General features: G+C 37.2%; 1 protein-coding gene across 1 annotated transcript in view; it reads left to right on the top strand.

Moving 5' to 3' along the window:
- Positions 1-22,048, top strand: part of PUDP (pseudouridine 5'-phosphatase) — a 69,991-nt gene that overhangs the window by 3,346 nt on the left and 44,597 nt on the right. Inside the window, exon 2 of the mRNA XM_070943450.1 lies at positions 15,930-16,148. Within this exon, the coding sequence (XP_070799551.1) occupies positions 15,930-16,148 (219 nt within the window). The remainder of the gene's footprint in view (positions 1-15,929; positions 16,149-22,048) is intronic.

Here is a 22,048-nt window from a genome sequence, read left to right as displayed (position 1 = left end):
GCATCGCCCCGGGGGGTTTCCAGAGCATGATGGAACGCTTGCTGCACGGAATCCCTGGGGTCATTCCTTATTTCGACGACGTTCTCGTCTCGGCTTCTTCGACTTCACAGCTGATGGACCGGTTGCGGCAAGTGCTTAGGAAGCTTAGCACCACTGGACTCAAAGTTAACAAGACTAAATGCCAAGTCGCTGTGCGCCAGGTGGAATTCTTGGGGTTCCTGGTGGATAGTTTGGGGATCCACCCAACGGCAGCTAAGATAGTGGCCATCATGGACTGTCCTCCCCCGAAATGTAAGGCTGACCTCCAATCCTTCCTGGGATTGCTTAATTTTTATGCAATTTTTATTCCGCATAAAGCTTCCATTGTTGAGCCTCTTCACCATCTGTTAAACCGCAATGTGACTTGGCATTGGGGTGCCCGAGAGGCTAACGCATTTGTGGCTGTCAAACGTCTCCTAACCTCCAACTCTGTATTCACACAATTTTCCACACACCTGCCGGTGACTTTGGTATGTGATGCTTCTCCGTATGGGGTGGGAGCGGTGTTGAGCCATGTCCTACCCTCCGGCAGGGAGCTACCCATTGCCTATTACTCTAAGACCTTGGCACCAGCTGAGCGTAATTACTCTCAGCTGGATAAAGAGGCTCTTGCCTTGGTGGCCGGAGTCAAGAGATTCCACCATTACCTCTATGGCCGGCCCTTTCTCTTGTACACTGACCACAAACCGTTATTAGGCATTTTGGCAGGCGATCGCCCGGCTCCTCAAATATTGTGTCCCCGTATGACCCGTTACTCTGTGTTCTTGGCTGCATATTCATATCGCCTTGTTCACCGCCCCGGCAAGGACCTCGCACACACGGACGCGTTAAGCCGTTGCCCCAGCCCCGACCTGCTCGAGGACCCTGTCCCTGTTTCATCGGTTTTCCTGCTGGAGGATTCGCCGTTACTAATCACCGCATCGGACGTCGCCCGTTTCTCCGCGAAGGACGCTACACTGGTGCAGGTGTTAGACTGGATGGCCAGAGGGTGGCCGCCGGGGCCCTTCGCGACGGAATTCCAACCGTATGCCAGCTGCCGCCTAGAACTTTCTACGCAAGTGGGGTGCCTTCTGTGGGGCGATCGGGTGGTTATTCCACCCCCCCCTTCGTTCCTTGTTATTAAAACAATTACATCGGGGTCATCCGGGGGTGGTCAGGATGAAGGCTTTAGGCCAATGTTATATGTGGTGGCCTTTGTTGGATCGTGACATCACCGATTGGGTCGCAGGATGCTTGCAATGTCAGGGGAACATGCCAATGCCGGCCAAAGACCTGCCGGGGGTGTGGGAATCGCCTGGGGCACCTTGGTCACGTTTACATATTGACCTCGCTGGTCCGTTGCAGGGCCAGTCTTTCCTGGTCCTTGCAGATGCTTTTTGGAAGTGGGTAGAAGTCATCCCTTTACGGTCGACTACGGCAGAGGCTGTCATCAATCAATATATGCGGTCAACATTCCTCACACACGGGTTGCTTGACAGCATTGTTCCTGATAACGGACCGCAATTTACAGCTGCCGAATTCGAGGGGTTCTTAGCTCACAGGGGCATACGGCATTGCTTGGTCTCGCCTTTTCATCCTTCGAGCAATGGTTGTGCAGAACGCGCTGTGAGATCAGCGAAGGATGCACTTAAGAAGATTGGGCACGGGACTTGGGCTGAGCGGGTGGAGGAGTACTTGATAGCTCAGCATACAACGCCCTGTCAGCTAACTAACAGGAGCCCGGCCGAACTCCTAATGGGCCGGAAGCTCCGCACAACCTTAGATCGATTACACCCCTCGTATGGCCATGCCAAGCCCTTAGGTGCCCTAAGACACTACCGTTCCTTCGCTATTGGGGACCGTGTATATGCCTGGAACTATGGGGGAATGCCGTTATGGTTAGCAGGCATAGTGGTTGGGATTGCAGGACCCTGTTCCTATCACATTGAGATCGACAAGGGGAGAATATGGAAGCGACACAAGGATCAGTTGCGGGCACAAAGGAAGAGAGCGGATTGTCGGGGTGTGGAGGGTGAGCCCACCCCACAGGAAGTTAGGCACGAGAAGGGACGACCAGGGTCGCCCAGGAGGACAGAACAACCACCCAGAGGAGAGAGAGCGAGGAGGGTTTACCTTCGCCGGATAGGAGAGACCGAGCCGAGGAAGCAGGGCGCGCAGATAGCCAGCCGCCCAGGATTGAGAGGGCTCGGGAGGAGAGTTCAAATTCGCCGCCGGATTTTGAAGTAGGGGTGGAGCCCAGATGCTCAGGGAGAGTACGGCGCAGACCGGCCTACCTAAGTGATTACGCATGTGCCTGACGTCGGCGCGTGCTCATCTAGGTGGAAAGGGGTGTTACATATTACGTTATGTTGCTGGGGTATTCTTATTGGTTGTTGCAAGCTCAGTGCTCATTGGTTCTCATTGTCAGCTGGTTGGTATAAAAGAGCTGTCAAGCGCGGGGTTTCTTGTTCTATGTCGTTACTAGTGATTAATAAAGGTTGCGTTGGCTACACTTCTGACTCTGTTCTATCAGCCGGTCATTAGTATGAAATATGTATATTGGTGACAAATATTAAAATGATACGTTATAAAGTAATTTACATTTAAGTACAATTTTGAATGGCATATAGTATAGTCAGAGAGCTCTGATTTGATGATAATATAAAGATCTTATTATCTATAATTATGTCTTTTTTCTGTCACCTGTCTATTTACAGGTAGTCCTCGACTGAATCATAATTGAGCCCAAAATTTACATTGCTAAGTGAGGCATTTGTTAAGTGAGTTTTGCCCTTTCAACCTGAAAGGTTTTACAACCTTTCTTGCCACAGTTATTAAGTGAATCACTGCAGTTGTTAAGTTAGTAACATGGTTGTTATTTGAGAATCTGTCGTCTTCATTGACTTTGCTTGTCAGACAAGCAAAAAGTGATCACATGACCCTGGAACACTGCAGCTGTCATAAATATGAACCAGTTGCCAAGTATCTGGATTTTGATCATTTGACTATGGGGCGACTGCAATGGTTGTGTGTTAAAAGTGGTCATAGGTCACTTTTTTCAGTGTCATTGTAATTTCAAATGGTGACTAAACGAATGGTTGTAAGTCAATTACCTGTATTTATTGGAACTGTAAGTGCAGTAAACAGAGTTTGAGATCTTAGTTAAATAAGGCACTGATCTACATTATTGGGCCTTCATTCTTCAAATCAAATATGTGGATATTAGTTATTCAGTAAATTTTTACACTGTTATAATTACTGTAAAAATAATTTACAAAAATTTATAATTTTCAGACATGCTTTAAAATACTCTTACCCGTTTCTGATGCTGCTTGTGTATATTTAAAACATTGCATCTAAAATTAGTCTGTCCTTTTGTAAAAGTGAATTTTAAATTTTGGTATGTACTTCAGTATCTGAAATTGTGTTCAAATTAATTTGTAGAATGTGCTCTTTGTGAAGCCCATATTAAATACATTGCCACAGTAATTTTCTTTTGCAATCTTTTTGTTGACATAAGATCTGAAGTAAATTTATTCAATTTACTAATTACCCTCCCCTTTTGCTGTATACAGCAGCTGCCATGATTTCTTGTTTACTTATATTTATGAAAATGCATTGTTAACAGCAAACAGGTAGACTTCATGTAATTGGTAGGCTGCTTCATAGTAATTATATAATCTATTTTGAAAATTATAAATTTGTAAAAGCTGCTATACTTCTGCAATGATTTATCTTTGTTATTATTGTTTATATTTTATTCCACTGGACTTTTAACTATTATGGTGTTGTATAACTTGTAAACCGGTGAGTCAGTAGATAATATTGGAAATAAATTCAGTAAATAAACAAATGATACTATTCTCTCCTTTCCAAAATGTTTCTACATTCAGTAATATTTCTACTGATGTATGTGCATACATCATTGAAAAGTGTTGACAAAGTCATTATTCTGCTCATTCAAGATGTTATAAAATATAATTGACTTCCGGTTTGGCACCGCGGCGATCCATTCGTGGAAATAGCGGGGTTCTGATGAGCCCCGCAAAAACCCCGACTGTTGAGCTGCCGCCGATAGGTCTGCGGACCAATCCTGTCCTGTAGGGACAGGAAAGAGGGACACCTTGGACGGCCGAGAGGAACAGGCAAGTTCCTCAGGGCCAGAGGAAACCTTCTGAGTTGGCGGCGGGGATGCGGCAGCCATGGCGGCTACCTCGAAGCCGGGGCAAACGGGAGAAGCATTGTGCAGGAGGAAGATTGGAGAAAAAGGGCGAAGCGTTTGGAAGCTGGGTGAGTGATATTAACCCAGGCGGGAACAGCGCTCAAAAAATGGACTTTTACAAGTGAGCCCTTAGCCTTAATTAGCGGCTACGGATTATTGGGGCAAGAAGACTTAGTAAGATAATTTGCAGGAGGAAGAGACCCATCAAGGAGTTACTTTTATTATGGACCGATTTGGAATGACTGTCTGTTGGAAAGTTACAAAACTTTGAAATCTCTTTAAATTGGAATGGATTACTCTTGGAGAGAGAAAGAGGGGAGAGGCAATAAGCAGGAATCTTTAAAAACTAAGGGGAAAGGACAAGCGGACAATTATATAATGGACAAAATGGAGAATTGTGAAAGTGTAAATTGTGGATTGCTTTTGGCCTGAAAGAGAAACAGTGTCTTGCTACCTAAATTGGATTACTTTGAACAACCAAGGGTATTTGACTCTGGGGATTCCCAATCTGTCTATTGGTGGTTTTATTGATGAAAAGAAAGAAAAAATAAAATAGAACAATTAAAATTGAACTAGTAGGCGTGGCAACAAAAGAAAATGGTGCAGCAACCAAAAAAGGGACAATGATACTAAATATGGAATAGATGTTACAAAAGAGCTAAACTTTACAGAGTTTTTAATTTTGATAATATTGAATTTGAAAAGGAACAGTTTTGGACAGATGGGAAAAGGAAGAAATAGAATATAGCTGGTTGTGAGATAAAAATAAAATAGCTTGATTAAAAATGGAAATGTTTAAATTTTTGAATGAAGCTTGAATATTAATAGGAGGTGGGTTTTTTCCCTTCTTTTCTTTTTCTTTTCTTTTTTTTCTTTTCCTCTTCATTACCTTTTTCTTTCTTCTATTTCTTTTTGTCTCTTTCTTTTTTTACTTATTTCCATTCCTTTTAAATTTGACTATATATATATATATATATATATATATATATATATATATATATATATATACACATACACATATATCAATCTGGTCATGAAACAATAATATAAATGATTAAATGAGAATAGGATGTTTTAAATATTTAAATGAATTTTGAATATTAACAGGAGTTATTTATAGATTTAATAATTAGAGAAAATTGATTTTAAGGCAGATAAAAATGTTGCTTTCACAGAAAAATAAGAATAAATATGAAATGGGACGAATTTAAGGAAAATTTATAATCCAGGAGAGAATATGTGAGAAGATATTTGTTGTAACACGTTTGTATTTTAAATTGGCGGGAGATATGTAGGAGAATATGTTGAAAAAGCAACCTATGTAATATGCTGTGAATCAGCTAAAATAAAACAGCTAAAATAATAGATGTAGGAGTGGAGGAAAGCATGCTGGCAATTAGCAATAATAGACCTTGGAATGGAGGAGATCATGCTGGTAATCGGCGGAAGGAGTGGAGGAGATTATGCTGGAGAACAGTTAAAACAAAATGCTGTGAACCAGCCAAACAAGTAGAATTAGGAGTTGAGGAAAGCATGTGGTAATCAGCGACAATAGATTTAGGAATGGAGGAGATTATGCTGGTAATCAGCGGAAGGAGTGGAGGATACCATGCTGGAGAACAGCTAAACTAAAATGCTGTGAACCAGCCAAATAACAGATTTAGGAGTGGAGGAGATTATGCTGGCAATCAGCGGGAGCAATGGAGGAGATTATGCTGGAAAACAGCTTGCTGTAAACCAGCTAAATAATAGATTTAGGAGTGGAGGAGAATATGCTGGGAATCAGCGAGAGGAGTTGAGAATATGCTGAAAACAACTAATTTAGTTGTGAACCAGCTAAATAATAGATCTAGGAGTAATGGAGAATACGCTGGAAATCAGCCAAAATAAAGTAGATTGGGAACTAGATAAAACTATGGATGGAAATGTGGAATGAATGATAATGTGAACCGATTCTGAAGTAATGTTATATAAAATGAGAAGCGTATTTCATGACAAGATTAAGGAAATTAGATGTAAATCAATAGAGGTTAAAATATAGATCAGGAATTCTGATTGACAAAATGATAAAAATTTAGAATGGTGTTTATTTGGAAATGAAAGATTGTATACAAAAAAGAGTTGTGTTTTATTTGTGACTTAAGATTTCTGGTGATACAATAGAATGCCAAGTATTTAGAATAAGATGGTAGAATGTATGATAAAAAATTGGTGATTTGATTTTTTTTTTTCTTTTTAAAGATGTAAATGGATGAAATTTGGAATCAAATTGGTTAAAGAAGTGTGGGCAATTGTACTTATCTAATACCGGACCAAATCTTTGCTCTTAAAAGATGTATTTTATGGCTAAGATGTTTAAAAATAAATAAAATATTTTTTTTAAAAAAAGATGTTATAAAATATAATTAAAGAATGAATTTTTGCTAATTTTTCATTTGTATGCTTATAATGTTTATAGGAAGAGCTATGATATAGCTTTTTTAATTACACATCATTACAGTTTCTGCAGTTTTAAAACAGTCAAATTCTTAAATGATGTACAAAACATTATTGACTTCTTAAATGTATGTAACTTCAAAAAATCATTGGAGTATGTTTCATTAAAAGTAGTTAACTATCAAGTGAAGTTATAAGGCTTTTCAATTGGCTAAAATGAAGTTTATTGATCAGTTAATGTAATATATTTTTCTTTGAAGACTGTTGAGTGGTACTATATCATAATTTGGTTTTTTGTGACTACCTCAGTACAATCTCCAGTGTCTTAAACCCTAAAATGCATATCATTAAATGAAATCTACCAATGGAAGGGTTGGGTATGTGTCTTTACTAAAACTGGTTATAGTATAAAAGACACATTTTTCTAAATTAACTATCTTGTATTAAATACCTTCTACTTTTAAATGCTTTGTTTTTTATTGCTGAGTGCTGAAGTTTTTAATACAACTATTAAGGATCTGTTGATATAACACTGACAATGAAATGGCTAGAATATAAAAAAAAACCCTCTAGACGTTTCTAAAAGAATGATGATTTTTTTCCTTTGCTTGCATAATTTTAAAAGCTTTTTTTTAAATCTTGCTTTTATTATTTTTACAAATAAGATGGTAAATATACCTAATATTACTTCTTTCTACTATTTTTCCCATATCAGCCCTGTGAGGTAGTTGGGGTTAGAGTGACTGGCCGAAAACTCACCAGCCGGCTTTCCTGCTTAAGGCAGGACTAGAATTCGGTTTCCCAGCTTCAAGCATGGTGTCCTAACCGCTAAACTAAACTGCCTTAGATGTCTTTTAGATTTCTGATATAAGTGTTAAACTGTAGTTTTGGTATCATTCAAAGCTGCTGTTGGAACTGAAAATCTTATAATCAAATGTTTTTATTAATGAAGTACATTGTAATTATTTTGTAGTACAGTTTCCACATTTTATAGTACAGTTTCCACATTTTTAGCAACTTTCTTTAATCACATTAGATTCCAGTACCACAGAGTTTTAGAAAAACAAAATTCCAATCACATCGATTTGGCTATTTAAGAACGAGTGCCTAACTCATTGTGATTGTACTTTTGCTATTCTCGAAACTGATACCTGATATGTAGTACCTATGTAGTATATATCAGGTACAATTTACAGCTGTAGTAACACTAAATTTGGCAAGTAGACAAGAAAATCAGTGTTGGCATTAGATTATTTTTTGTGAAGTCTCTTTTTATGCCTAAGGCAATAATAGATTGAAAATACAAATCTGCTGACTCATAACTTCTTGAAATCCCTATTATTTTGCTGTACTTTTTTAGCATCCTGTGTGTTATAAAATAAGTACATGTGAGGCAGTGGTGTATTTAGCCGGTTCTATACAGTTTGGATGAACTGGTAGCGGCGGCTGCGGGAGGCTCTGTCCACCCACCCAGACGTAATCACGTCCCATTTTTGATGCTCTGCGCATGTGCAGAAGGTCCTGCGCATGCGCAGAGGTCGCTCATGCGCTCACATTTGCGAACCGGTAAGTGAATATCACCCCTGATGTGAGGGGCAATATGTGAGAGGTTGTTTATCAAGTGAACTGAGAGCAGAAGATGCTTTTATAGGTTAGGTTTTTTTTATTAAAGTAGGGCTTTTTCTAGCTGGATGTGCACTGGTAGGCTATTCATTGGGAAAACTGCTCTATCGTCATCCTTTACAGAGCTAATACATAATACATAATTTACATAATAATGTAAATAATGTAAATTGTTAATACAATTTACAGAATATATTATTGTATATTGATTCAGGTAAAAGAATTGAAACTATAATGCATTTTTCCAGTTGTAAAACAATGTTCAAGTAATGTGAAAAAATGTAGTAAAATTTGGACCACATTTGCTGTAATGATTGAAATACTGTAGTGATCTAGAAACCAGGACACTGTGAGTTCTAGTCTTCCATTAAGCATGAAAGCTGGCTGGGTGATTTTGGGCCAGTTATTCTGTCCAGTCCAACCCACTTCACAGGGTTGTTGTGGGGAAACTTGAGGGTGGGAAGATAATGTAAGCTGCTGTAAACTGTAACAGTAATCCTGGGTTACAAATATAATAATGAAAAATTATAATTTTTTCCTAACCCTAACTATAGATATGCTGTAGAAAGCTAAGGAATTTGGTAAGTAATTCATTCAAAATATATTGGACTATGATTCCGTTTACTCATAACTCTTCTGGCGATGATCAGAATTGTTATACAAGGTCTTTGGGAGACATCAGAGTAGGGAGTTTAGGTTAAGTGCATAAATACTCATAGCTAAATGTAGCCTTTACTTTTAAATGATCTTCCTAGGTCCATTTCACAATATTTACATTATTTTGTGCTATATAAACACCTGAATATTCTAGCATTTCTGCCCGTTTACCTATGTATGTATTATATCTGAATATTATACATGAAATTCTATATATGATGTATTTACTTGAGTATTCCTTGCTGTTCAAAAGAATGTTTGGTATGAATTTTTTTGTAGAAAATACACTTTTCATGTAAATATTTCACACTGCACACACTTTCCCTTAACATACCTAAAAGAAATTCACCACTGATTTCTTGTATGCTTCTATAAAAAAATGTGTAAACTTATATTTGTACAGCATAAGAAGTACACTTTCACAAAACCCTGCCTGTTTTTAAATTTTCCAAACAATATAATTGCTAGAATATGTTTGAAATCCTAGACCCAACCAAATTAAAATACCTTTTTAGGTGCACATAATTTCAACCAAAAAATAACTACTGAATTTTAAATTTTATAGACAAAAAATGAAGCATAAGGCATAATAATAAGTATCTGCTTACAAATTCAAATTCTCTGTACTGAATGTCTTTCTCTAAAGTATTTTTGTTCACTGTGACCTGCTGTTTCACAGTTCTCCCTAATCGAGAGCTGGCTTATAGAATCCTCTACATCAAGTTTCCTGGATGAGCTAAACTGTTAGTTTAAATTTTAGATTCAGCTATATTAAGATTCCAAAAATAACATAAAATCACTTATATTTTATTCTGTAAATTGAAAGGATATTCCATAATTCATAAAATGCTTACAATATCAAAGAAAGAGTTAAGTACCTTTCCAGTATAATGAGGCTGAAAAACATACAAAAGCACCATTATGTTTTTCTCAGTCAGCGCAAGGTCAAATGTATTGGTTCTGATAGGTACCAAGATTGATAGCTTGAGGATACAAAACAAAAGAAGGGGGGACCCCAAACCCCTGTTCACTTGACAGTTCTACATGAAGCTGTCAGGAGGTTGACATAATGAGAAAATGGTAGTACAAATTATTATAATATCTAATTCTGAACAATGGGCTATTAAGTGCTGAGAAAGCATTGTTCTACCTAAAAATAAAGACCACTGATTTACTTAACTGAGTAGAAGGACAAACTTTATCTCTTGTATTCTTCAATGATATCCCAAAATATAGAAAATGACTGCATTTTGTTTTGATTTTAGATGAATGTGTTTATACTATTTAATAAAATGATGTTTATATATTTAATAATAAATATTTGATTGAAAACTATATAATCTAAAATTTTAGGAACCAAGAAGAGTTCTTAGATATCAGTATACTAAATCTGAGAACGCAGTTATCTAAATAAAATAAAAACCAATTACATTAACAAAACAAAATAGATTTATGGTTTATAATTAGTATAAGGAGTAATACTAGATCTTTGCATACAGTAGCTATTATCAAACTATAGTTTGCAGACCGGGCAATGAATCTAGGGAGGTTTATTGTCTTCCTGAAGCAAAAATTAAAGATGTAACTGAGTACCTTACTAAAATAATCAACTCCATGGATTACTACCCCTTTCTTCTTTCATTGTGGGAACCAATAACACAACAATGAATCTGAAAACCATAACAACAGATTACAAACAGCTAGGAAAGAAAGTTAAAGAATTAGGAGCACAAATGGTATTTTCATCTATACTTCCAACAAAAGGCTAACATCCAATGAAGGAGCAAAGAATTTTAGAAACAAACCACTGGCTTAAAAAAATGATGTCATCAAGAGAACTTCAACTTCCTAGATCATGGTTTGCATTACCTACATGAAGGGCTACTGGCAAGGGATGGCCTGACCTCACAAGACCTGGAAAGAATATATTTGGGAAACAATTGGTTCATTTTATCAAAAGGGCTTTAAATTAAAATTGAAGTGGGACGGAAGGGCAATCTTCACAACCTTTAGAACCTAATTACAAGCAAAAACTGCTAGATAACAAAATCACATGAGGTAGGGAGTAAAGAGAAAGAAGAAAGAAAAAAGAAAGACAATGAAATAGAGAGTGATGGAACGGATGGAAATTCCAGTTCAAAGTAGGAGATAAAAGAAAGATAACCAAGACCCATAAAGGACTCAAACATACCCAAGACTCATAAAGGACTCATTAGTGCCTATACAATAATAGCAATAGCACTTAAGACTTATATACTGCTTCACAGTGCTGTACACCTCTCTAAGTGATTTACAGAGTCAGCATATTGCTCCCAACCTCATTTTACCAACCTCAGAAGGATGACAGACTGAGTCAACCTTGAGCCAGTGGGAATCAAACTCCTGGAGTGAGCAGTGAGTTAACCTGCAATACTGCACTCTAATCACTGCGCCACAATGATCAAAGTTTAGGGAATAGGATGAACTGTATTAGTATTGGTATGTATTACTGGTATATTAGTACATAAAGGCAAATATGATATAGTTGCTACTACTGAAACTTGATGGGATGAAATTCATGACTGGAATATACTGATGGAAGGATACGAACTATTCCAAAAAAAACCACACAGAAGGTGGTGTTGCATTATATATAATGGATTACTAAATCTCTACAAAAATACAAGAATGAAAACCACCCAGAATTCACATGGGTTAATATAAAAAGAAAAATGGCACTGATATAGGCATAAACTACAGGCACTGAACCAAGAAAAAGAAATAGATGAACCCTTTGCTAATCAATTAGTTAATTTATGTAGGAAACATACCACAGTAGTAATGGGAACTTTAACTTGGCTGATAGCAACTGGGAGACAAACACTGCAGCAAATGGGAGATTTATTACATTCCTAATCAATTTAGCTGACAATGTTGTTATCCAAGAGATAGAGGAGGGGACTAGAACAAAAGCTATACTGGACCTAATTCTTACTAACAGAGAAGACGTGATAGAGGAAGTTGAATTTGCCAGAACCTTGGGTGACAATGACCACGTCATATTAGAATTCAACATAATGCAAGCTATAGAATTTAATCCAGCTAGTCTCTTAAACTTTAAAAGAGCTGATGTTAGCAAAGTCAGACAGAGTCTAAAAAAAATTCCATGGGTAAAAACTCAGCTCAAGAAGCATGGAAAACTCTGAAAAATATTGTAGAAGAATATTCTTTATTCTTCTCCTAGAAGAATAAAATAGTTTAGGAAATATTAAAAATGCAGAATATTATATTTTCCTAAAGAGAGAAATATGCTCTTGGAGACAGAAAGCAGCCCCTACCTTTCTTAATATCCATAAGCATATGTCAGCACTTAAGAGATAAAGAGATAGACAGCTCTATTCATAAGCAAATACCGTCAACCAAGATCCAACAATTAGCCCTCAGCCACAATAGGAATTGCCCAACAACCATTCATTGCATCACCCTCAGAAACTTCAACAAAACCTGGGAGCTCAGATAACCAACAAAGCCAGCTATGACCCCTACATAATCCCTACATGGCCCCATGGGAGTCTGACCACAACCAATAGAATAATGTTCTTGCACAGGAACAGTAAGTTCAAATGCAAAGCCCAAAGGGAAGGTTTAAAAGCCACCCACTCTCAACTCCATGTGGTCAGCTGCACCAGAACCATGTGCTTAGTGGTTCTGCTTCATGAATAAACCATCTTTCCAGTCAGCCTCCATATTTCCAGTGCTTTTCTTCCAGCTTGGAACTGAACCATATAGATATTTCTTCCCACAATATGATCACAAAAGCCTAGTCTTGTCTGAGCTTTATGGCAGAGTGGCTAGACGGAAGCCTCTCGTCAGTGCAAAATACATGGAAGCCTGCATGTAATGGAAGCCTGCTTGGAATTTGCAAAAAAGAAAAAGAAAAAAGCACCTCAGAAGGACTCTCAGACTGTGAGGAACAAGATTGTCTGGTCTGATGAAACCAAGATTTAACTGTTTTCTCTCAATACTAAATGTTATGTCTGGAGGAAACCAGGTACCACTCATCATCTACCCAATATCATCCCAACAATGAAGCATAGTGATGGCAGCATCATGCTGTCAGGATGTTTTATTACAGCAGCAGGGAGTGGGAGACTGATCAAGGTTGAGGGAAAGCTGAATGGATCAAAGTATAGATATAGTGTATAGTGTATACAGAGTTAGTTATAGTGTAACAGAGAGGTGTTTTAATCCAATTGCCTGCTCAAGTAGGAGACCCTATACCCGTGATGGCGAAGCTATGGCATGCATGCCACCTGTGGCCATATCAGTGGGCATGCCAGCCCACAGCCTTCCCCACCCCCTCGGAGGCCCTCTGGAGACCTGAAACGGCCCATTTCCCAATTCCCAGTTGGACAGGAAGTGACATTTTTTGCTGTCTCCAGCCTCCAGAGACACCTAGAGAGGTTCTGGAGGCTGTGGACCGCAGAAAACGTCACTGTCTGTCCAACTGGAAGTTGGGAAATGGGCCATTTCAGGCCTCTGGAAGGCTTCTGAGAAGGTGGGGAAGGCTGTTTTCGCCCTCCCCAGATGCATAGTGAGGATCTGGAGCCAGGTGAGAAAGAAAAACGGGCCTACCGGGCCATCACGTGCCAGGAGCGGGTGCACACAAATGTGCAGGGCAAGGCGCATAGAATTATGGGTGTGGGCATGTTTGCGTGAAACTCCCCCCCCCCCAAAAAAAGGTTAGCCATCACTGCCCTATACCATTTCATACAAATGGCTGTCCAATTTCTAATCCTGTAAGGGCCTAAACAGGCAGAAATACGTGTGGGTGATTTTCATGCATTTTCAAGGAAAAGTAAGATGTTGAAAGATGTCAGCATCTGTAAGATGCTTTAAGTTTTCTGAGAAATCAGATGAAATAACTTATTGCTACCAAGGACAGTGACATAATGTACATTTTTCAGTTATTTGTTCCATCTGTTCCTTATACACCTCTGATTGAGTATAACTGTAGCAGATTAAAAGCTGGTTGCAGTCTTAAAGACAGTTCCAACTATATTGTACATTATAAAAGAAAATAGGTTATTTGGAAATAGGTTATTTGGAAAAATTGAGGGAGCAGTTGAGGTTGAATACTTGGTCAATTACAATTATTCTGTCTTTGAATCTTCAAGGTAAAACACCTTCATGATTTTGAAATTTAACAACCTTCTAAATTAGTGTTTCTCAACCTTGGAAACTTTGAGAAACAAGGTACTAGAAGCTCATATTAGTTAGTTTCTAGCTGTAGCCTTTTATCTTTTCTTCTCAAGTTCAAGCTTCCTTCAGTAACAGCTGTCCAATTCAAAATATAGAATTTCATCATTTTGATCTTAGATATTATCTCTTATAAATGCATACAAAACTAAATTTAAGCATTTCAAGAGAATAGGGATATTTGTTCCTCTACAGGTATGACTGTCGTTTAGCAACCATTAAAAGTTACGATAGAACTACTTTGGGACTACTTACATCTCGGATTAAAAATTGTGATGGCTGCAGTCACGTGATCTAACTTTGGGCATTCAGCAACACAGCCACATTTAAAAGCCATTTGCAGCATCCTGCAGCCACCGCATTTTACGATGGCTTTGCTGAAAATTGGCATTTACTTGCAGTTTTTGGCAAAATGGCACTCATGGTGAACCTTGATTCGCTTAACGACCACAGCATTCTCTTAATGACTGCAACAAAAAAAGTCATAAAATTGTACAACCATCACAATTTATGAGCGTGTTGGGTAGCCGTCATTATGGTCATAAGACAATATTTTAAAATAACAAATTTAAGAAAAGGGTTGATCCTTAGCCTCAAGCTTTATATTCTTGAAAGTAGCCTAAGGAAAATTTATTTGCGCTTGAATTCTTTCATTATATTTTTTAGTATTATAGTATTAATATAGTTAGATGCAAATCTAGTGATGCTAGTAGCAATATAATGTATATCTTTTGAACAACTTCTAATGTTTTATTCAAAAGTTGAAAAAACATTATTTTGACTTAAAATAATAAAGATCTTAAAATGTTACATTGCAACCAATAACACCATACTTTTAAATATGGTCTTATAAGGTAGACATCCGGATCTCTAATCTAAGAATGTTGCTTAGATGATGGAGCCAATCTAATTAGAGCTATGAAAAGGGGTTGCATGTTTTTCTCTTGTTGAAAAAGACAAAAATATTTGGTCTCTGCTCAGTTTATAGACTTTGGATTTTGTCTTCCATTCAGATCATTCTTTGAGTAATTATATTTTTTCCCTAATCTTAAATGCCCTCTTCCCTGAAAACCCTGTTCTGAAATCAATTTTATTATGATAAATATTACTTTATCTTGTTACTTCATTTCTTATTTAATATGTGCCACTTTTTCTTGGAAAATATTCCACTATAAACAAATATTGAGTTATCCCCACTATGCTCTTAAGAATTTAATTATTAGTGTCCTTGTTGTTCGTACTCTTAAATAAACGAGCAGTAATCAAGGACTGGTGTCCTGCAGAAACAGTCTATAAAACTGGAATCAGGCCACAGACTCCTTTAATAAATACAATGGGATATATTTATTTGTAGATGGTAAATTAGGGTTTATAGATTAGAATATGAAAAGAAAAGATATTCATATAGAAAGCATAATTAGATGGACACAAAAAGGAAGATGGAATTTTAGACTCAAAACAATATATTAAAATGTTTCAAGTTAGCAAAGTCAGGATTTGACTTTTGACCGCATTGCTTAATGATGGTATTTAAAGTCCTAATTAATGTTATTAAGTGAGGACTATCTATTGTCCACTTCTTTCTGATTGGTCATTTAGTATTGAGGATTTTGTCCTATACTATTTAAAAGGATAAAATATTTTTTAGATAAAATTTCTACTCTTTTGGTATGTCGATGTTTGCTGACTGTTGGTTGAAAACATCATTTTAATGCCGTTTTTCTTTGTTCCACAGATACTGAACATCTTTATACTATTGTGTTCCAAGAAATCTGCAGTCGCTTTGGGAAAACCTACACCTGGGATGTGAAATCCTTAGCAATGGGTAAAAAAGCATTGGAAGGAGCAGAAATCATTCGCAATGCACTGGAGCTTCCAATCACCAAAGAAGAGCTGTTAAATGAAAGTAAAATCATGCAAGAAAATTTGTTTCCTACAGCTACGTTGATGCCAGGTATTTTGTCTCTTCAATTGTGTGTGCCTATCAAATTCCATCTTTACACTTTCAGTCCTAATGGATTGGATACTTTTTTTCTTGTGCCTGATTAACTTAACATTGCTCTGGAATTTAAAAAAGACAGAGATGTATTCCAATAGTATCTTTATATAATAAAAATTAAGTGATAATAGAAAAATAAGCTGTTTTGCCTGTAGTCTATGCCAGTGATGGCTAACCTTTTGCAGACTGAGTGCCCAAAGCACACACACCCAAACCCCCAAAATATCCCCCACATGCGTGCATGCCCCTCGCACATCCTATGTCCACCACTCATGTGCGTGCTCCCCTGCATGACCGCCGCCCCCCGCGCATGCACAGCAGAGACCCAAAGACCAGCTGGCACATGCACAGCAGAGCTGAACTGAACTGGGGCAACGGCTCGTGTGCCCACAGAGAGGGCCCTGCCTGACATCTCTGGCACACGTGCTATAGGGTCGCCATCACGGGTCTGTGCTACCATTTCTATGCTAAATGCAGTTTCAAAAAGCCAATCCGCAATAGCGAGGGCTTCTTCTGAACTATATGACTATGGATGATCGAAGTGTGTTTGTTTGATAAGGATACCTCAATGTTCTGAAAGTGAAAAACCTTTTCTATTCCATTATGTAGAATTTGCATGAGAGGTAAGAGTGATGGCCAGCTTTTCAATATGCGTTTCTGCAGAAATTAGAAGACTTGACCAACATCAACTAAAATACAAATTTGCGTGAAAGTATCTTATGTCAACTTTTATGCTAGTAAGTGGAGAATATATCAATCCCAAACCGTTTACCTTTTCTAAAAATACAGTGCAGTTGGTCATAAAGTATCAGAAACACTGAAAGTACCTATTAGGCTCAATAGCAGTAACTATGAGAGGAATCTTGGAGTCTTGGTGGACAACCAATTAAATATGAGTCAACTGCGTGCAGAGGCAGCCAAAAAAGCCAATGCAATCCTAAATTGCATTAACGGAGGGATACAATCAAGATCAAGTGAGGTACTAATACCACTCTATAAAGCCTTAGTAAGACCACACCTAGAATACTACATCCAGTTTTGGTCATCACGCTATAAAGAAGATGTTGAGACTCTAGAAAGAGTGCAGAGAAGAGCAACCAAGATGATTAGGGGACTAGAGGCTAAAACATACGATGAACAGTTGCAGGAACTGGGTATGGCTAGTCTAGTGAAGAGAAGGACCAGGGCAGTGTTCCAATATTTGAGGGGCTGCCACAGAGAGGAGTAGTCAACCTATTTTTCAAAGCACGTGAAGGCCAAACAAGGAATAATGGATGGAAACTGATCAAGAAGAGATTGAACCTAGAAATAAGGAGAATTTTTCTGACATAGCAATCAACCAATGGAACAGCTTGCCTTCAGAAGTTGTAGGAGCTTCATCACTGGAAGCTTTCAAGAAGAGACTGGATTGCCATCGGTCAGAAATGGTGTAGGGCAATGATGGCTAACCATTTCTGGATCGAGTGTGCAAAGAGTGCGCACATGCATGTTGAATGTGTGTGTGTGGCCGAACCCCCAAAATGCAATGTGCACACAGCCCCACGCATGCGCCCCAACCCTGCACATGCATGCATGGCCCCTGCACATGCCCCCCCACATGCACGTGTGCCCCTGCACAACCTCTGCACATGTGTGCATGGTCCCCGCATGCGTCCCACCCCCCGGGTAGGTGTGTGCAGCCCCCCACATGTACCCTGCACATGCGTGGCAGAGACCCAAAGACTAGCTGGCCAGTGGGAGGCGCACTCATGCATGGCAGAGCTGAACTGGGGTGATGGCTCGCATGCCATCAGTGCGCTGCATGCCACCTCTGGCACATGTGCCATAGGTTCGCCATCACAGGTGTTGGGTCTCCTGTTTGGGTGAGAGGTTTGGTTGAGAGGTTGGACTAGATAACCTATAAGGTCCCTTCTATCTCTGTTAATCTGTTAAATCTGTTCCTCAGCCTTAGTCAGGTTTCAGGTGCAATTTTCACATATAAATTAACCAGTTGTATCGTTATTCCAAAAGCATACCACCATATTTTAACATGTCTTTAGTAACTCATATGTACCTGCAGTCTTAAAGTTTTCAATTGTTTGTCAATTGTTGCTTATTATTTTTCCTTGAATTCTTAGTGTTTATATTTTAATTCCATTTATTATATTACTGTGATTTCCATGTAAATCTGTAATAAAACACATGTTCATTCATTTCAATTATATCCCAATACATTTATTTTTAATTCCATTTATTCTACTGAAGGTTCCTTATTTAGTCCTATGCACTTAGTTGCATAACTACTTTTTATTTCCATTAAAAAAAGTCTGCATTTTTCATTCTTTTTGAAATCTTAACTATTTCTGATTGTATTCTTTGCAGTCCTTATCCCTCTGTAACATAATTTGTCTTGTTCTTGGTTTTTGTTAAATTTATTTTATTACCTGCAAGTTTTTTATGACAATTGTGTTTTTCATTCCACCAAGTATCTGTTTTCATTCTTCTGGCTTGCATAACTAATCGTTGTAACTAGGTAATGTTATGTAACACCACTTACATTGTCTAATATAATTATTTTTATACCATTCTGAGCTGCTTCCACATATACTGGTACTTTCTTTTGCCAATTTTCAATCATTTAGTTGGGAAAGTATTTTCTAGTATTTCTTTACATTTCTGTTCTTTCTTTCTATATCTTTTTGCATTTACTCTAGTTTCTTTCATTTTTATCAAATTCTAATCTGCATCAACATTCATAACTTCTCATTATTCTTATAGCCTTCCATAATTCTGTTTTCAATGATAACCAAATGAAACATGCTTTTCCTTTAAATCATTCCATTTCATTATGTATGTATGAATAGACTTAAATGCATATTTGCATCAAACCAAACTGAAATCTGATCTTCCATAATTGTTGGGTCTGAAAATGGTCTTACTTTTTCAGTACCTCTTTATTTTCTTTTACATATTAATTCATGCTGTCCAACATATTTCCACCTTCCCTTTCCATTGATCATACTTCATCTGGAGTGTTGCACCTTTTCCCCAAATATTCATTTTGAATTTTTTTATTATTTTTCTTCAGTAACATTCAAATACCTTTAACCTATGTATTCCTTCTTTTTGACTACCACCACAACATTAAATCCATATATATATGACATTACATACACACACACACACACACACACACACACACACACACACACATGTGTGTGTGTGTATGTGTCTTTAATACATAACTGCAATCTATTTCTTCTGTTTCTTGCATCTATAATCTCCTGTTTGTGAGAGTAAGATATTTTCATTCAGATCTATTACCTGATTCTTCTACAAATCATGAGGCAATTACAAGCATTTTCTCTCTCTGAAAACAGCTATTGAACACATTTGGAAACTATTTAACATTTATTTATTTATGCCATTTATATGCATGTTGTACTAATCAAGCAAGACCTTTTAATTGTTCTGATTAATAATTGCAAACCTTTTTCTAAGTTCTAGACATTGTGTGAATGTGTTATGTTTAATAAGGATCAGTACATAAATCTTTCAAACAGAAATGGCTTAATTTGACAAATCCAATTGAATTTGTGTAAAAATGTCTCTGCAAAGTATGTGTGAGTAGCATAATTAAAGGACTTGGATTATGGTTAGATAATATACATGCTAGATTCAGAAGCAAATGTATAATGTTCTAATTGCTAGAGCAGCCTATTAAATACTGTAATATAAATTATTTTTTATATTTATTATATTAATAAAGAATGAAATGTGATAAATTTAATTTATTTAAATTGACATGATTGAAATTAATACTTTGACGTTAATCAATCACTTTTTATATCCAGCAGTTTTATAGAAAACAAAATTTCTTGAAAATATCTTTTTGGATTTAGCCTAAGAGAAAGGTCTCTTTGAAACATTAAAATGAGGTCATGTGGAGCAGTAAACTATTTAAATGTGCAGATTGCATTGTTTTTCACATAAGAAACCTATGGCAATTCATTTTCCCCTTTTCACCTAGCTTTATATCTTGATATATGAGCTGAAACATGTTTTTTAAACTAGTTTTACTCAATGAAAAAAATAGTTTCTCGCAATAGCAAAACAAATACCAATATTTTGTAATTTCTTTTTATGCAAATATATTTCTTGAAATAAAAGTAATTGTTCCCAGGATAACTGATTATAAGAATAAGCCCAATAATTAGAGAAATATTTTAATGTGTTTTAGTAACTTAATAATATCTCAGCTTCTTCTTTTTTAAACTATTTAATGGCCAGTTATTAGGGCGTCTAAGCTACAGTAAAATGTAATTTAAAAATTACAATTTCTTTCTTGTAATATGTAAGTGTTCTGTCTTTCCAAGTTTTCAATTTTCTCTACCCAAGCTGGAGAGAAATTGATAAATTTTTATTATCATGTTTTCAGAATATTTTGAAAGTAAAAAGTGAAACTTCCCAAATATCTTTGTATGTTTATTATTTAGTAAAACAGACCAAATAACATTTATTTTCACATTCAAATAATTAGAATAAGATTAAGAAACTTAAGTTTCTTTGGACTTATTCCTTGTACTTTGAGGCTTAGGATTTATTACTGCCTTCCTATAAGGCAAAAATATTTTCCATATTCATATGAACATAGAAATAGGGCCTCTTTCTTTGCTTTTTTGTTGTTATTGTTGTTCCTTCAAGTCTGTGTTGACACCTGGCAAGTGCCTAGACTTGTCCCTGCAATTGTCTTGTCAAGACTTTAGAAGTGGTTTGTCATTGCTTCTTTTCTAAAGGCTGAGAGACAAGATCACCCAGCTGGCTTTGTGCCTAAGGTGAGACTAGTGGTTTATATCCTAATAACTTAACTGCTACTGCAACCTAACTTTCTATGCATTATTGTAATACATACAGTACGTACAGTAGAGTCTATCCCAACGGGGTTTATGATATTTACGGAGTGGCCTTATGCATCTATTGGTGAGAAGTATCTTCGTTGAAAGGGAGATGGCCATAGATCCATCAATAGCGGGAATCAATTGGTGGATCTTCACAATATGTGTGTGTGTGTGTGTGTGTGTGTGTGTTGTGTGTGTGTAAAAAGTTAAAATCTCGGGTGTTTTCCCGCGTCATTATAAGTTTGTTAGTTAAAATGTTTAAAATCCTGGCTAAGATTCCCAGCTCAGAATCCTCTAAATTCCCAAACAAAAACCCTTTGTAAGGTCTTTCAAAAACTCTGGCTGAAATCCTAACCAACACTTCAAAGGTTAAGCAACGTTTCGACAAGCTCTCTACCTTGTCATCTTCGGGCCTTTATTATCAGTTTCGAAACTGTGGGTCATGCTTCATTATACTAGCTGCAGCCTGAATGTGTGTTAACGGTCCAGTTTTCTCTGGTTCTTTATTACCAACTGTCAACTGCAAAGAGGTAAGAATAGTACAGTTGCTAATAGACAGTTGGTAATAGAGAACCAGAGAAAACTGGACCGTTAACACGGATTCAGGGATGGGTTTGGGTTTGAATCTGGTGAAGATGATTGGTGGTGGTGTCATGTGTTATCTTGGGTCCTGTGTTAATCTTTGTGGCTGGGACTCATCTGTTGACTAGGGCTAGTTTCCAGATGTCCGGTAGGCAGGAGATTATCGTCACCTTTATTCATGTTATGGGGGTGTTTCTCTATTTCGATGGCTTCCATGATTATTCTCTTGTTGAAGTGTTCAATTTTGGAAATTAATTTGGTTCCTTCAAAGTCAGTTTCATGTCCTGTTGTTTTAAGGTGCTAGAAAAGGGAGGAAGTTTTTTCTTCTTTTCTGATTGTGTTCTTGTGTTCTGAAATGTGTGCATTTATTCTCCTATTTGTTTGTCCAATGTATGT

Source organism: Pituophis catenifer, unplaced genomic scaffold (assembly GCF_029215685.1).
Source record: "Pituophis catenifer annectens isolate HBS135680 unplaced genomic scaffold, rPitCat1.0.hap2 SCAF_4, whole genome shotgun sequence".
Taxonomy (NCBI): Eukaryota; Metazoa; Chordata; class Lepidosauria; order Squamata; family Colubridae; genus Pituophis; species Pituophis catenifer.
Note: the sequence above shows the minus strand (reverse complement) of the source record. Positions and strands in the feature narration are given on the sequence as shown.